General features: G+C 39.3%; 1 protein-coding gene across 1 annotated transcript in view; it reads left to right on the top strand.

The window, feature by feature from the left end:
• IRF4 (interferon regulatory factor 4) overlaps positions 1 to 16597 on the top strand; it is a 32550-nt gene extending 15953 nt beyond the window's left edge. Inside the window, exons 3-9 of the mRNA XM_056518473.1 lie at positions 7139 to 7325; positions 7611 to 7705; positions 8734 to 8869; positions 12085 to 12192; positions 12652 to 13005; positions 14610 to 14722; positions 15773 to 16597. Of these exons, the coding sequence (XP_056374448.1) occupies positions 7139 to 7325; positions 7611 to 7705; positions 8734 to 8869; positions 12085 to 12192; positions 12652 to 13005; positions 14610 to 14722; positions 15773 to 15916 (1137 nt within the window). The 3' untranslated portion in view covers positions 15917 to 16597. The remainder of the gene's footprint in view (positions 1 to 7138; positions 7326 to 7610; positions 7706 to 8733; positions 8870 to 12084; positions 12193 to 12651; positions 13006 to 14609; positions 14723 to 15772) is intronic.
• Positions 16598 to 18794: the final 2197 nt, after the last annotated feature.

Here is an 18794-nt window from a genome sequence, read left to right as displayed (position 1 = left end):
CCTCCAAGATGGTTGGAACACAAAAATTCATGGTATGGTGTGGTTTATGGGGTACAAAGATAGTGGGGCCATTCTTCATCAATGGAAACCTCAAGGCCACTGGATATGCGAAATTGCTACATGATGATGTGTTTCCCTCTTTATGCACTGAAGCTGGCACGTTCCCTGAGTTTTTCTAGCAAGATGGTGACCACCACATTATGGGTGTCAGGTCCGAGCATTCCTAGATGAACAGTTTCCTGGAAAGTGGATTGGTCATTGTGGGCCAGTTGAATGGCCCCCAAGGTCTCCCGATCTGACTCCCTTAGACTTTTATCTTTGGGGTCATCTGAAGGCAATTGTCTATGCTGTGAAGATACAAGATGTGCAGCACCTGAAACTACGGATACTGGAAGCCTGTGCTAGTATTTCTCCTGCGGTCTTGCTATCAGTGTGTGAAGAGTGGGAGAAGAGGGTTGCATTGACAATTCAACACAATGGGCAGCACATTGAACACGTTTTATATGTGGTCAGAAACTTGTAAATAACTCATGAAAGAATAAAGTTACGTTAAAACCAAACAAATCATTGTTTTTCTTGTGAAATTCCCAATAAGTTTGATGTGTCACATGACCCTCTTCCTATTGAAAAAACAAAAGTTGGATTCAAAATGGCTGCCATGGTCACCACCCATCTTGAAAAGTTTCCCCCCTCACATATACTAATGTGCCACAAACAGGAAGTTAATATCACCAACCATTCCCATTTTATTAAGGTGTATCCATATAAATGGCCCACTTTGTATACAGCGATTACTGAGATGCAAAAAATGACTTCTGGTCCATACAGTACATTAGTCGCTATTGTGAATGGGTCAACAGTTAACTCTTGAGGAGGGTGGATGGGTTGTTGCGGGATAGTTGGAGTGCAGCTATTTAGTGCCAGGCAGGCCAGTCAGGGTGTCACCCAATGCCCCCCTCCCCTCACTCTCTAGCAACGCTACTGGTAGTAAAGGGTAGATAAAGAACTTCAGCTATTAATATAAGGAAATACTTTTCTGCTTTAAAAAATGCTTTTGTAAGCGAGTTTCCCGGGTTTTGCTTACATGTGATTTATTTATCAAGGTCGTGCAACTATTTGATAAATAGGTCGCATGTAAAGAAAAGTAAGTAAAAAAAAAAATTGTCATATAAAAGCCATATGTTTGAAAAGAATAAATCTCCTTCCAAGTACTCTAGAGCTGTTCCATAACTATTTGCAAGGTAGGGGGAACCTTGTAGCACACAAGGACATGTATTTGAGTTGATGTTTATATTAAATTTGGAAATTTAAAAAGTTAAATAGTTCAACTTTTTAGCTGTTTGTGATATTTAATATTTGGCTAATATGTATCCATTATTTGGACATATACTGAAGGTGGCAGAATAAATGAACAGTGAAGTGCACACATGTATTTTAACATGCACAACTGTTGATTTACTACCGGGAGTACAAGACTTCCTTTCTTGTTCATGTTTCTATTTTACCTGCTGTATTCACGCTTTGTGGTCATTCTAAATATAAATGAGACACAAAGTGAGAGGTAATGTCAGTGCAGCAGTATAAGCCATGCGGTCATTTCAAAAGCTAAACCTTGATGTTGTTCATTTATAGATGACCATTAAAGGGGTACTCCCGTGGAAAACTTTTTTTTTTTTTTTTTTAAATCAGCTGGTGCCAGAAAGTTAAACAAATTTGTAAATTAATATAAAAGAAAAAGAATAAGTGCAGCTCACAATTAATACACTAATCCGAGGTTAGATTGGGTAGGCACCTGTACCCTAGGTGCAAAAGGAGAAATTTCTATATCAAAAATATTTACCCAAAACCTCAAGGAAAGTGTATAAGAAATTATAATGAATGGAATAGACCGTGCTTCAATTAACAGTAATATTTATTAAATATCACATAAATTATATAGAAAAGATTAAGATGATCCCCTCACAGGGCCCTATGAGGGGATCGAACAATAAAATAAAATTCACTAAAATAATTCCTGATGCCTCTACTGTGCGTTCATATAGCAGATAAAATATATCTTAACAATAGATGATTCCTTGTAAAGGTGTGAGTATAATAAATCACAAAAAACTGTACTTTATGGTAATTAGTATGAATGGCAGTTATTATGGAACAGTGTTGCAATATTATCCTGCTGGTATAAAAATATCAGAATAGCGGTAATTCACCAAAAGCAGAGATGTGAAGAAAGGGTCGACATTTCAGTGCCCTGAAACGCGTCTAGGAAGTGGATGCCATCCTTATGTGCGATTTTATACCTGGCAGTTGCAGTTTTATCTAATACACCTTGCAGAGGATCTTTGCGGTCAATATCTACGGCTCCTATTCCATTTCCATCTCCACTCCGGTGAGGCCGTTGTTCCAGCAGAGCTCCCAGTGACGTCACACGCCAACTCCACGAGGCTGACTACTGGAGTACATTAGAGAACCGGCAAACAGCCCTTGCCCCAGATCGGATTTTAACGTGGACTGCCTAAACATCAGATACCGGTGAGCGCATCATTTCTACCCCTAAAGCGCTTTTACAATCCTGTGTATACAGACGGGCAGCTTAAAATAACGGGTCCGGTGCTGTCCGGACCAGCTGCCACTAGCACCGGCAATATCTCTAGTCAGCACCTGCCAGCGCAGACTAATACCGGCATTTTAGTCCACAGACTTTTTACCACATCTAACTCTGCTGGAACTTTTAACATCTGAACTTTTAACATCTCTGCTTTTGGTGAATTACCGCAATTCTGATATTTTTATACCAGAAGGATAATACTGCAACACTGTTCCATAATAACTGCCATTCATACTAATTACCATAAAGTACAGTTTTTTGTGATTTATTATACTCACATCTTTACAAGGAATCATATATTGTTAAGATATATTTTATCTGCTATATGAACGCACAGTAGAGGCATCAGGAATTATTTTAGTGAATTTTATTTTATTGTTTGACCCCCCCATAGGGCCCTGTGTTGGGATCAGCTTAATCTTTTCTATATAATTTATGTGATATTTAATATATATTACTGTTAATTGAAGCACGGTCTATTCCATTCATTATAATTTCGTATACACTTTCCTTGAGGTTTTGGGTAAATATTTTTGATATAGATTTGTAAATTACTTCTATTAAAAAATGTTAATCCTTCCAGTACTTTTTAGGGGCTGTAAACTACAGAGGAAATGGTTTTCTTTTTAGATTTCTCTGATGTCACGACCACAGTGCTCTCTGCTGACCTCTGCTGTCCATTTTAGGAACTGTCCAGAGCAGCATATGTTTGCTATGGGGATTTTTTTCCTGCTCTGGACAGCTCCTAAAATGGACAGAGATGTCAGCAGAGAGCACTGTGGTCGTGACATCAGAGAAATCCAAAAAGAAAAGCATTTCTTCTGTAGTATGTAGCCCCTAAAAAGTACTGGAAGGATTAAGATGTTTTAATAGAAATAATTTACAAATCTGTTTAACTTTTTGGCACCAGTTTTCCACGGGAGTACCCCTTTAAGACCCACGGCTGCAGATGATAGTCCTGGTAGTGGTACTGTTATAAATCGTAGTAGGGCTCTGCTTACAGTATACTAATATTACCCCATAGATGCGGATTCTAAAATGTGACCACACATAGCCCAATGATACCAAATCCTTATACTGTATCTTTATAATAAAAGCTTTAGTTTTCATTCCACCTCCTACACTTCTGATCAGCCTCTGACTGTCAGACAATGCTAACTTTTTGGTGACTCATTTACCAGCAGAGGGCTGTCTCATTTTCTAAGTACTTCTACCTTAGAACGTGTAACATACTTATCAGATGCAGAAGAGACTGTGCAGGGAGATGTGGTGTCTCTTCCTGTATGCTCTACATTTCTTCCAGTTTAAACCTATCTTTACTGAAAAATGTGAGTTATTAAGAAACAATATATAACAGGAAGATTTGTTTAGTTGTTATTCTTGGAATAGTTCAGTTAACATAATTGTGCATGTAAGCAGATGGAGACGGTATTATATTAACAATGATGCACATCTATAAAAAATTCATTAATAAAAGGCCCATTAGTGAACCATACAGTATAAAAATATCTTACCGCTATGCTGATACATGGCTATTGCTTGAAGTTGCAGCCTACTATCTACTAGGAGATCCTAATGGCACCACATTCTCTTCTGATCAGAATTGTATGAAAAGTTGCTTTGCCAACATTTTGCCAGATGTGTATGCTGCAGAAAAGACAACCTAAGCTGGCGATAAACATAAATGCCAGCCAAATATGCTGATTTCATTGGGATTGGTTAAGAGTCTGGGGAGGCTCCCTTTTTTTCCCACTGTCACATTGGTCTGTGCGACTGCCCCATTGGTCTGGTAGCAGCGAACTCCCCTCTCCCTATTGAAATAGAGATGCTCTTTATGGTGGAGTTGGGATACAATGCTGTCAGATGATTGTTTCATGTGTTTAGTCACTTTTACACTGGGTTTACCATATCATTTTAGTCAGTATTTTGGTCAAAATAACTAGAAGTCGGACCGACAGAGAGAGATTTGCACCTTTTTCTGGACGCTGACAGGCCGTGCTGTTCACTAACCACTAGCAGGTGTACCATTCATGGTTACACTGCCCTAGTTAATACAGACATTCTTTTCCTATATGGATTGGAGCAGCTGGGAACAAGTACAGTATATTTATTCTGCAATTGAAAAGATTAATGGCACTGAGGTGGTCCGAGGAAGTGCGCTTTGCACACGAAATAGCTATCACCGCTACGTGGACGGCGTCCTAGTCCTCCCTTGCCTTGCCTGTAACTATGTTGCACTTTATGGAATAAAACACGTTTGTTTCACTACGAGACTGGTGAGTGCCATTCATCTTTTCAATTGCTGCATTCTTCTAGACTGTCTTCTAAGAATTGAGCACCCCAGTCCGGATCTACTGCAGTTGCCATTTTCTATACAGGTGCATACGAACTTGCCATAGAGCCACATTTATGCAGTGCAGTGCCGAACGCTATCTCTATATTGCAGTATATTTATTCTGCTTTCCCTAGGAAGCTAGCAATAGGAGAGTCTGGCTTTATTTTGGCATTATTTTGGGAGCTCTGCTGCTAGCTATTTTCTGTTAGCTTGGAATACATAAATAGAATAAACTGATATGGTTAAACAGTTGAAAAGCTGAACTGTTACAGTTTGGTATATACTAGTAAACCTTTGTTGTACAGAAAGGATTATGTTTAAGGCCTGGTAGGGCAGAAACACATTGGGGGGGGGGGGGGGGTATCCCTTGTCTGCTATCTGTTTGCACTTTATTTGTATACTTTTAATGGAAATAAAGCAGAAGTCTTATCTGCCAGTGCCATAATCTTCTAATTTGGAGAAAGAATATAAACCTTCATCTGCATGTCTGCTTATTAATATACCTCTGCATCTATATAGGAACCATTTGCTCAAGGTATCATTTTTCCACTACTTATTTAAAAGAGCAGTCCAAAGACTTTTATTGAGGGCTCATCCTCAAGATAGGCTATCAATATCTGATTGATGGGGGGTGGGTGGGGGGATCTGACATGTGATACCCCCAACATACAGTAAAGAGACAGTTTACTGTGTATGAAGGTGTCAATGCAGGGTGTCAGACCCCCACAGACAATATATTGATAGCCTACTTTAATGATAGGCCATCTATAAAAAAAAAAAAAAGTCCCCAAAAAACTCTTTTATATACCGTATTTTTCACCGTATAAGACGCACTTTTAGCCGGGACTCGCGGCTAATACAGGACATCACGGATCGCGGTGATGCCCTGTATTAACCCTACAGACGCGGTGATCAAAGCTGAAGCGAAAGTGACACTAACCCGGCTCCTCAGTCGGGCTGTTCGGGACCGCCGCGGTGAAATTGCAGCGTCCCGAACAGCTTACAGGACACCGGGAGGGACCTTACCTGCCTCATCGGTGTCTACTCCGTGCCGGGATCCCCTGCATGACCGGCGCTCTCCTTCGACGTCATCACGCCGTCATGCACGCCGTCCCGTCATCCAATAGGAGCGGCGTGCGTAGCTACGTGATGACGGTGATGTGATGACGGCGACGGAGAGCGTGAATCCCGGGGAAGAAGACGTCCGGAGCATCAGGGACACCACGGGGATGCGGCAACAGCGATAGAGCGACATCCAGGGCAGCGTTGATGAGCGGCAACGGGTCCTGGGTGGTGGGGACATGTGAGTGTTACCTCCTATACCAGTGGTTTTCAACCAGCGGACCTCCAGATGTTGCAAAACTACAACTCCCGGGCATGCTGGGAGTTGTAGTTTTGCAACATCTGGAGGTCCGCAGGTTGAAGATCACAGTTGGGTTCAGAATCTTTTTTTTCTAGATTTTGCACCTTTAAAATTGGGTGCGTCTTATATGCTGGTCCGTCTTATAGGGCGAAAAATACGGTAATCACTGTTAACAACTTATTTTATCCCAAAATTATGCAAAAAAAAAAATAAAACAAATAAACAACCCCTAGTGCAGGAGCATTGGTAAGGAAAAGCAGCCTATTAGACAGAATTCCACTCAGCAGATGATGTCGTGCTAGGAGCACAGCATCCAATGTCCCCCTTGTACACACACATATGACGGTAGCCGCTTCCTGGTCCTCCTAGTTAATCCACCAAACAGTGTGATCTTTATCTTTAAATGGACTGTTTTATATTTAAATTTTCTAATAGGAAATATTATGTACTTAGTGTCATGAATGGATGTGCATATTATCTCAGTATTGTTTCTTCTTTGCAAAACTGCTATTTTATATTAATACTGTGCTTTGTAAAACGTCTGATTTTTGGTGCCGATTAGGCGTCTAAAAAACTTTCTCTGCTGTTATATTATACGCAAGAACCTGACAAAGAAAACTGCCTGTTATTCAATGGTAACAGCTAATTTTACATCATTTCGATTATACATTCTTTTGTATTTTTCCAATGAAAAATATTCATCAGTGTATTAGACATAATGATCATTAAGCATTCTGCTATTGTGTAAATACAATGGTTCATACCTTTATGTTTCATTAGTTGAGCTTTTTAATAGTATTGTGTAGTGATCATTTTGTACTTTTTGCACTTACAGGCATGGGCACTTTTTAAAGGCAAATACAGAGAGGGTCTTGACAAACCAGATCCTCCCACATGGAAGACAAGATTACGCTGTGCTCTAAACAAGAGTAATGACTTTGAGGAGTTAGTAGAGAGAAGTCAACTGGATATATCAGACCCATATAAGGTGTACAAAATTGTCCCAGAAGGATCAAAGAAAGGTAAGACATCCTACCCCAATTTGTTCCTTTTTCATATGTGGTTATGACAATTCCTTTCAATGACGTCTGATAGTTTTATTATCAGAGGTTTAACCGCTGCACACCTAGTGCAACAAATTCTATATATCTCCGTAGTCTTCTTTGTGTATAAGAGAATCCTTTATACAGAACAGATTCAGGGCAGCCAGAGGAAATTTGGTTTCGAAAAAAAAATGACGTTCTTGAAGTATTATAATGCCTATTCCCTTCATTATTAAAAAATAACAAACCTTTGTATCATTACAGGAATAAAACAACTTGGCACAGAAGATAACCAGTTAATAGTGAACCATCCATTTGCCGTACCTCAAGCCTATACTTCTCTACAGCCACATGCTCAGGTTAGTAGCATGAAGAGATATGGTCTCCATGACCATCAGTGTTAAAGGGGCATTCCAAAGGATAGGGGATAAGATGTATAAAGCCGGAATACCCCTTTAAGGCCATATTACACAGCCTGAGCAGCTGAGTAAATGAGCATCGATATCGTAGATCAACACTATTACACAGCTCAGGAATAGTGTAGCCAGAGCCACACAAACCATTACTAGATTGTTCATACAACCCTTTGGCTCAATCAGCCGCACATTCCCTATTATACGGAGATGTGCGGCGAATCGCTGACCATTTTTTGATGGGTTGAAACAATCTGATCGGCCAATGAACAATGCAAATGCTGGTTCGATGGCTGATCACAACCATATTACACAGGGTGATGTCGGTCTGTTTGTCTGGTAATCGCCCTGTGTAATAGGGACCTTAAACATTTCAAACATATCATTGGCACAGTAATTGATGTATTCAGCATTCATTGAAAATTCTGCAACTTAACTGTCTTTTGATGGTGGGTAGTCTGGTGTCTCAGTTTGCAGCAATCTTTTGGTGTTGTTTCTAAGTACATCTAGGACCAAAGGAACATCTCATCCTGGCCATTTAACCCTGCCTCCCCCCTCCCGCTCTAATTGGGCACCGGGTTTTTCAGAGACCCTTTAGGAGACTTGGAAAAACTCTCTGAAGCCAGCCCTGGGGACCTAGACCCAAGAACTGCCTGTTCAGTTAAGGTGCCCATACAACTTATACTAAAGTCAGACAAACTTGTCAATTTTGCTCCCCCTTCCCCCCAAGCTGCTTACCCTTCCTCTCACCATAGAGAGCAAACACATGAATGTTCGGCCATGCCAAAAAGTTTATACGTATGAGGCATTCTGGAGACATAACTGCCTTTACTACTTCATTCAGCAGATAAAAATATAAACCCTAAAAGAACCACCACCTGAATGTTTCAGATATATTAAATTAGGGCAGATTTTCTTTTTCTTCTATAGTACAATTTATATACAATCAAAAATGTCCTCTTCTTTTTTAACAGGTGCCACACTTCATGATGCCACATGAACGTACCTGGAGAGACTATGAACAACCCCATCCTGATCTCCCTTACCAATGTGCAAGTGTCCCCTTTACAGCACGTAGTCACCTATGGCAAAACCCATCCTGTGATAACAGTAAGAACAATATTATTCTGTTACTTAGTAGTTTTTTATATTGATCAGAACTTGTCGATTGAAGTTCTGTTAATACGAATTTAAGCTACTTGAAGTCTCTATTTTATCAGTGTGTTCAAAACCACATGAACCCGTTGTCCCCACCCTTGAGTACAATGTGTTAAAATCTAAACTTTTCAGATGACTATTATATCTGATATATAAGCTTTGGTGAACTTGGGAATAGATATTATACAAAACATCATGACTTCTGTATATTTCTTAAGAGAATTCTGTGGTTGAATAAAATAGAAACATTGCCAGGAAATCAGATTTTGTGGTTGCATGGCGATTTCTTGGGAAGTACTTGTCTTGGCACAGAGTGGAAGCACATACATATACAGTGTGGCAAAAAAGTATTTAGTGAGCCACCAATTGTGCAAGTTCTCCCAATAGATGAGATGAGAGAGGCCTGTAATTTTCATCATAGGTATACCTCCACTATGAGAGACATTATGAGAAAAAAAATCCATAAAATCTGATTTTTGAAAAATGTATTTGCAAATTATGGTGGAAAATAAGTATTTAGTCAATAACAAAAGTTCATCTCAATACTTTGTTATATACCCTTTGTTAGAAATGAGGTCAAACATTTTCTGAAAGTCTTCACAAGGTTTTCACCCAGTCTTGCCGGTATTTTGGCCCATTCCTCCATGCAGATTTCCTCTAGAGCAGTGATGTTTTGGGGCTGTCGCTGGGCAACACGGACTTTGAACTCCCTCCAAAGGTTTTCTATGGGGTTGAGATCTGGAGACTGGCTAGGCCACTCCAGGACCTTGAAATGCTTCTTATGAAGCCACTCCTTCCTTGCCTGGGCGGTGTGTTGGAGATCATTGTCATGCTGAAAGACCCATCCACGTTTCATCTTCAATGCCCTTGCTGATGGAAGGAGGTTTTCACTCAAAATCTCACAATACATGGCCCCATTCATTCTTTCCTTTACACGGATCAGTCGTCCTGGTCCCTTAGCAGAAAAACAGCCCCAAAGCATGATGTTTCCACCCCCGTGCTTCACAGTAGGTATGGTGTTCTTTGGATGCAACTCAGCTTTCTTTCTCCTCCAAACACAACAAGTTGAGTTTTTACCAAAAAGTTTTACTTTGGTTTCATCTGACAGAAGACATTCTCGCAATCCTCTTCTGGATCATCCAAATACTCTCTAGCAAACGCCAGATGGGCCTGGACATGTACTGGCTTAAGCAGGGGGACACGTCTGGCACTGCATGATTTGAGTCCCTGGTGGCATAGTGTGTTATTGATGGTAGCCTTTGTTAATTTGGTCACAGCTCTCTGCAGGTCATTCACTAGGTTCGCCTGTGTGGTTCTGGGATTTTTGCTCACCGTTCTTGCGATTATTTTGACATCATGGGGTGAGATCTTGCGTGGAGCCCCAGATCAAGGGAGATTATCATTGGTCTTGTATGTCTTCCATTTTCTAATAATTGCTCCCACAGTTGATTTCTTCACACCAAGCTGCTTGCCTATTACACTACCATACTGCCAGGATCAGACTTCCCACAGAGTTAATATTGTCAACCTGAAAAATATACAACAAGGAAAAAAGAGAATTGTAATCTCAAACCAATATGTCCTGTTGATATAGCATCTAATGCATTAATCCAGACTCACATGACCCTCAGCTGGAGCACCTACAAAGGAAGACAATAATACCACTAAGTCTACTGGACCCAGGCCCTCCTATAAGGAACAAAAGTTTTATCAATTGGTACTCATATATAGGCGATCCTGGTATTTTCAAGCCAGTGGTATGCCCACTGCTGTTTTGAAAATACTGGGATCGCTTATATGTGAGTACCGCTTGATTAGTGGCCAATTTTCACTCAGCGGGAAGCCCTGATCCTGGCAGTATGGTAGTGGGTCATACACATGACCAGGAAATTGTTCATTACAATTGACAATATGCGCATAGGGGCATGATTTGCATAAACTGATATGTTGTATACTGCATGATTTGCATAAATTGTGTATACTGCGGCTGTGTTGATAATTTTGATTGTTTTAATTGTAAATATTAAAAGTTAAGTCTTAACCATCTTCCGTTAGTAGCATAGATAGCTTGGTTTTTTTGGTTTCTATTTATTGGAAGGTTACTCCTAGTGTGGTTCCCTGCAGGACCAATACAATAAGACATTTTCTACAGCAATAAGGTTCAGTTTTGAAACACATAGTGCAGCTTTAGTGGGCTCAAAGGCAGGCGTCTAAGATAATACAATAAATGGGTAGACAACAGTACCCAGAAGGATTATTAAAATGGTGGTTATTTGTTTAGACAAATAACAATACATTCATGTATATTTATTATATCACCCTAAATTAATAGTCATTCTCTCATGGAGGGTGGAGTGTTTATCTATGAAACAATAGAATTATATTTTTATACTTCTGCTTTGTGTCTAATGTTCTTGCATTCTTCCAATTGTTTTGCCCAAATTGTATTTGACCTAAATTTATTGTAGAATAATTTTCACCAAAATAGCCAAATACACATTCAATTCCACATAGCCAGTGAACCATACTGCAAACTATAACACCAGGCAGACAAGCAAGCTTTAGGGAATCCAGGATCAGTATCTTGTATTTTATGTTTTCCTGCTCCTCTTACTAATAGAAAGACTTCCTGCTGTTGCGGGAAGCAGTTCTGTGTCGAATAAAATATAATACAATATAGTCTTAGGACTTAGGTCTCAGATATACTGGTTACTTTCTAAGCCCTCTAAATCCTAAAATAACGAGAATGCTTTTAGTAACTAGCTTATATTGCTTTTGAACCTTCTAAAAGTGGAGCTCTTACCTATATTGGTCAATTACCAGCTGCCGTATGTGTAGATGATATTGTACAACTAGTGATCTATTCGGTAAAGGTAGCTGCTTCTTTTCTGAAAGGCCACACATGAATATGATTCATACACTATAGTACATCCTAGGAACTAGAGCTAGTGAACTGTACATGAAGGTTTACTGGGTAAACCACAATTCATCAGAGCAGTGGTATAGAAACCAGTGTGAGAATCTTATGCCCTTTATGCAGAGTTATATGTATGTTCTGTAGTACATGTCTTTGTGTATTTTCTTCCAGCAAGTAAATGTGGAGTTGTTGTTGATAATTGTACGATTGGATAATATAATATGAGAAATGTCTTTGTATTTTTTAATAGGTTACCAGGTTACTGGCTCTTTTTATGCTTGCCCACCAGCAGAGTCGCAAACTGCTGGACTACCAATAGAACCAAGCTTACGATCTGGAGAAGCTATTGCTTTTTCAGGTAAGTTGCCCAATTCAGCAAAAGCAGACTGCAATGCCTAATGCTAGGACTCCTTAATGCCTTGGTAAATGCCAATCTAGTATTCTGTACGTGTGCAGTAATAATGAATATTATGATTTATTTTTCATGCCTTTTGCGAGATGAGCTTACCTCTTATCTCTACTATTCACAATGCTGGAAGGCTTGTATGTCTGACTTCCCCTATTCCCATAAGGCCAGTAAATATAGCAGAAGGGAGAACTAAAATAATGGTTGAGTGGGCTGTGAAGATAGTACATGTTAGGGACTCAGTCATGCCATCAAACTTTTCTGCAGATGGTACATGATGCACGTATTCAGCCGTTTTCCTTACTCACACCAAGATTACTAACAGATAAACCAGCTGGGATGTAATTGATCACTACTATAGGATAGTTGAAAGAGTTGCCTTAGTCTAATTGACTTACACTTACTTCCTAGACTGCCGGCTTCATGTCAGTTTATATTACCGAGATACCCTGGTTGGTGAAAGAACAACATCCAGTCCAGAAGGGTGCAGGATTTCACATGGACAGTGCATGGAAATAAGTCGCATGGACCAAATCATGTTTCCTTACCCTGAGGACAATAGTCTACGCAAAAACATTGAAAAGCTGCTGAGCCACTTAGAAAGGGGTGTACTTCTCTGGATGGCCCATGACGGAATATATGCCAAGAGACTGTGCCAGAGCAGAATTTATTGGGAGGGACCTTTGTCCATGTACAGTGATCGTCCTAATAAGCTGGAACGAGATGTGCCTTGCAAGCTATTTGATACTCAGCAGTTTTTAACAGGTAACTTTTGTTTGTGCCACATTTTTAGTCATTTAATACTCAATATGTTGAATAAAGAACAAAAAGGGACCACAGGTCAATATAAGCCAGTTTATTTATTTACTCGATCTTAAAAATACACATACGGTTCTATATATTATACTTACATTCATTTGGTAGGTAAGAAAGTCACATGGTATACATTTGTAAGTGGGTACACAGAGTTTGTTCTCGTATGTTACTGTGGAGATGCATAGATCTACATAGCAGATAAGAACATATTGGTGAGAACATTTTGCTAAAGACTATCTACAAACTTTCTTAATTTTTACATAAAATTACGATTTTTTTGTGCTAATAAATGTTGAGTAATAAATGTTTGTGTGAGGAAAGGTTTGTGAAATTTTTACAATTTTTTAAGGGATCTTCTAAGGGGTCCAAACCTACATGTTTTACTATACTTTAAAGTGTAACTACCCCCTAAAATAGGCTTGTATAGCGGCACACACAGTGCACTAGGGCTTCACAAGCATATTGTAGGCATACCTTTATAGATAGATCAGGCTGCTGTATACATACAAAAAAGCATTTGTGATCCCTCAGGGTGTCAGCCCAACAGTCCGAGAGGTGGGGCCTGGGGTCTGCTATGCTCCGGCTATATTGTGCTGATTGACAGATGGCGCATGCACAGCATCAACAGCATAGCGTAGCCAGAGAGAGGTGGAGTGGCCCCAGAGCATAGAGGACCCCATCTCACCAAGTGTTCAACTGATTCCTGGATGGCTTAAAAATGTGAGTATAAAGCAGCATGTGATGCCCTTCTGCACTTTGTTTGCAGCATCACAAGCCTATTCTAGGCGACAGTTACACTTTAACACATAGTAAATTATAAGTTGCAATGAAATGACTTATGTACTGATGTCTATACATCTCATATTAAAGGGGAATAAAGATCTGTCTAGCACGGTACTTAAAGGGGTATTCCAGGAAAAAACTTTTTTTTATATATCAAATGGCTCCGGAAAGTTAAACAGATTGGTAAATTACTTCTATTAAACAATCTTAGTCCTTTCAGTACTTATGAGCTGCTGAAGTTGAGTTGTTCTTTTCTGTTAAAGTACTCTCTGATGGCACGTGTCTCAGGAACCGCCCAGTTTAGAAGCAAATCCCCATAGCAAACCTCTTCTACCCTGTGCAGTTCCTGAGACAAGCACAGATGTCAGCAGAGAGCACTGTTGTCAGACAGAAAACAACAACTCAACTTCAGCAACTGATAATTATTGATAGGATTAAGATTTTTTAATAGAAGTAATTTACAAACCTGTTTAACTTTCTGGAGCCAGTTGATATAAAAAAAAAAAAAGTATTTTCCTGGAATACCCCTTTAATAACGTATTTTAAAAATATCAATGGCCCAGATTTATCAATCTTCCCGAAACCCAAACTGTCTAGTTTCGACCATAACAACCAACAACAGTTCAGCTTTCAATTTACAAGAGCTTGTTAAGAAATAAAAGCTGAGCTGTGATTGGTTGTTTGGGCAAAACCAGAGTTTTGGTTTTAATCTTATAAATCTGAGCCAGTGGCTTAAATCTTAAAATTTTTACATATTTTCTATTTCTCAGAATTACAGGCATTTGCTCATCATGGACGCCCAGTTCCAAAATTTCAGATCGTTTTATGTTTTGGGGAAGAATTTCCGGATCTTCAAAGAGGAAGAAAACTTATCACAGCTCATGTAGGTGTTTTCTTTTACAGTTCTAGCATAATTTTCTGTATAATAAATGATCCTGATGTAGCTCTATTTAATAATTCGGAAAACTTAGAGTTTAACAGAATTTGGTGAAATATATATCACCAATACCTTAGAAACTCTTTCATTTCATAAAAATGGGAAGGGTAATATTTGGTAATATTGACCACAGTGAGATTTGGTAATGGCCGACTGAAACTTGAGCCACTGGCCAACATAGTTAAGCTTCATTTACACAGTTGTATAATGGATCTGTTTTGTACAGATTCCTATTGTTTGGATATGTAACATAAAGCAAATACTACAACAAACTAGTGATCCAGCTCACCTTCCCTGATGTACGGTGCTCGGACCGGTCCCCGGCAAGGCATCCAATATTGAAGAAAGTACGGAGGGTCCAGCACTTCGTTGCAAGCAGCTTTATATACATCACACCATAAAAACGACAGTCAGTCAGACATGTTTTGAGCGCAAGCGCTCTTCCTCGGTGACCTCGAGGAAGAGCGCTTGCGCTCGAAACATGTCTGACTAACTGTCGTTTTTATGGTGTGATGTATCTTTAATAAAGCTGCTTGCAACAAAGTGCTGGACCCTCCGTACTTTCATTCTTCAATAAAGCAAATACTACCATGGTAGCCTATACTGTACCTTGTGTAACTAGATTTATAAGTACACTGAGTTTCATGGGCTCATGGAGGGACTATATGGCAGTTCTTATGGATCAATACTATGGACCTAAACTAATGACATCTGCTGAAATATAATGTTCATACATTTTCATGGGTCTTGGGCTAAAAGAAATGTGCATATGAGAGGGAAACCCCTGTCTGTGTACTTGTCCAAAATGTAAAGCCAACCCAAGCTGGAATCACCCCCTTCCCATTCAATAGGTAAGCAAGGTACTGTACCCATGTCTACATTATAGCATTGTGGATTTGGTAAGTATTAGGTATATTCTGAATGTAACAATGCTGCTTGTTTGGAGTTCTTCGTTTTACACTTGAGCACGGTGTCATTGTGTCATTTGTTTTCTAGGTTGAGCCTGTATTTGCAAGACAGCTTATTGGCTTTGCAGAACAAAATGGAGGACATTTTATTAGAGGATATGAATATTCAGATCTTATTAGCAGCGCAGAAGATTATCATCGAACTATTCGTCATGTCTCGCTTCAGGAATGAATTGTTAAGCTAGAACCTTTAGGTGACTTTCCAGATGACACATCAACACTTCAGTTGATAAAGCTATTGGCACAACTGTGGAAAACAATGTATAGATGATGAACTACTGCCTTTCATGTTTGACTGATAAAAGACATTTTGCATTGTGTTTTTAGTTTGTATTTGTAATTAGTCCCAATCTACAATATGTTTCTTGGTCTTCATATTTTATGTAGATTATATTTTATTGTTTAAAAACGGCAAATGGATTTGTAAAGTGGAATTTAACAAAGAGTATTCATATTGTATGTATTTTGGGACTGCAACTGTTCCAAATATGTTATTTTAAGTGAATGTTTTCTATTGTTACGCCAGTAAGTGCACATGAAGGGAGATGGTGTCAATCATTTTACAATGTGATAGATCTAAAGGGAGAAAATATTTTCTAAACAGCAGATTAAAGAAGAAACAGAAATATTAAAATGTGGCATAGCATAGATCTTCGTTTTAAATGAAAGGGAATAAATGTGATCAATTTACTGAACCTCAAAAATAGGTTAATAATAAGTACTCCAGTACTCTAGTGTAAATGTGTAATTGATCTCCCTTTATTTCATTTTCAAGGACGTGTACCTGTGTAATACACAATTTTTAAAATTGTGAAGACTTGAAGAAACTATGTATCTCTTAGACCATGCTAGTGTGGACAAGGTGCACATATCAATGGTGAAGATGCTGTTGTGGAAATTGTGGAATTTACCGTAATTTGCTAGCTTTAGGAATACACATCTCACAGATGTAATGTTTTGGGATATAATATCTCACACAAATCATTTAATTCCCATGTATGTATTAACAATGAAGTGTTTGCTCTTGTCAATGCTTAGCTTTTGCTTTAGTTTAAGTAGTATCTATATATAAATCGTAAAGATTGTAGAATACCACTGCTTTGCTGTGTGTCTGGTAACTATACTAGTTAAAGATTAATAAATGACCATTATTGGGTAAAAGATGTAGGTTGTAAGTGACCTTAAAGGGGTACTCCAGCCCTGAGACATCTTATCCCCTATCCAAAGGATAGAGGATAAGTTGTCTCAACGCGGGGGACCCCGCAATCTTGTATTCGCCACCCACCTGTTTGAGATGCACGCACGCGGCCGGAGTATCTTGACGTCACGACGACTCCGCCCCCGTGTGACGTCACCCCCTGCTATGCAAGTCTATGGGAGGGGGCGTGACGGCCGTCACGCCCCCTCCCATAGACTTGCATAGCGGGGCGGGCGGTGACATAACAAGGGGGCGGAGTCATGATGTCACAATACTCCGGCCGCGTAGTCGCCACCCGACTGTTTGTGAGCTGGCACCGCGGCGTGCAGCTCAAACAGGTGGGTGGCGAATAAAAGATTGCGGGGGTCCCCAGCAGCGGGACCCCCCGCGGTGAGACAACTTATCCCTCTCAGGGCCGGAGTACCAATTTAACCATTTCCCCTGTTTGATAACACCCATGCACCATAGATATGTCCTTAGATCACTTGAACCTGGGGGTAACTACTCCATATAAACTGAGGTGGGGCCCCATAGATAAAAGTTCCCCTTCCCATTGTTATAGGAGTCTCATAGTTAAAGTGCAGTTAGTACAGATTGTGTGGAAAAGGAATTAGTTGTGTAGGAGAAGACAAATGTGGGAAACCAAAGGAGGAGGGAGAGACTTAGTGGGCAGAGTTGAGTCCAAAGCCACTATAAACTAAACATATCTTTGTTCATAAGGAAGTGGGTCCTGTTGATAGCTTTGCTCTACAGCACAATGGTTACAAGTTATATTATAGAAATATCAATACAAAGAGATTTAGCCACAAACTGTGTATGAATAAGTCAATTGTGTAGTTTCCAAAGTAATCCTTATACCTTAAAGGGAGGCTTGATTGGTCTAATATCAGTCACAGTAGAAGACTTAATCACTATAAGCCACGGATTTCAGTATTACCACATTTACTGAATAGAAGTGTTGTGGTGGGGACCAGGGCTTGTAGTCATAATATAAATACCAAAATGTGGCCTTATTATAACTGCATGAAAGTGCCTAAAGGCATAGTTTACTGTGAATTTTCCCCCTTTTAGGATTCATTTTGAATTTTAAGAAAAACTGCACTGTGAATCATTTCCAATAATAAATGTTGAAAAGTATAAATTAGGGAATTAATGTGTTGTCAATAATGTTTTGGAGATAGAACATCACATGCTTAAAGGGGTGTCCAGTTTAATGAAAATAAAGTCAAGTAAATTAAAAGTCCTGTAACTTGTGATTTAGGAGGGGATTTATTAAGGTTAAAAAAAAAATGAAAAATTTAACACAAGCCTCATTTTGCTGTGTTTTAGTCACTTTTTACCTCCTCTGACAAAGGGGTATTGCTTTGGTATAAAAGGGGCATTGTTTAAAGGGGTACTCCAGAGGGAAAACATTTTTAAAATCAACTGGTGCCAGAAAGGTCTACAGATTTGTAAATTACTTCTATTAAAAAATCTTAATCCTTCCAGTAATTATCAGCAGCTATATACTACAGAGGAAGTTGTGTAGTTCTTTTCTGTCTGACCACAGTGCTCTCTGCTGCCACTTCTGTCAGTGTCAGGAACTGTCCAGAGCAGGAGCAAATCTCTATAGCGAACCTCTCCTGCTCTTGACAATTCCATAAAAGTTCACAAGATAAAAAGTACTTTGAAAAAATAAATAAAAATGAGGACATTTATCAAGCATCATGTGTGAATATGATACGTTTTGCCCAATTGAAATTGGCATAAGGGAGAAATTGCAAGCTTGAAAACTGGGGTGAAAAAGTCACTCCAAACTGATACATTGAAGCAAGCTATAGGTAAGATTAGTGCTCTTGCTACTCAGTTTAGC

This window comes from Hyla sarda, chromosome 5 (genome assembly GCF_029499605.1).
Source record: "Hyla sarda isolate aHylSar1 chromosome 5, aHylSar1.hap1, whole genome shotgun sequence".
Taxonomy (NCBI): Eukaryota; Metazoa; Chordata; class Amphibia; order Anura; family Hylidae; genus Hyla; species Hyla sarda.
Note: the sequence above shows the minus strand (reverse complement) of the source record. Positions and strands in the feature narration are given on the sequence as shown.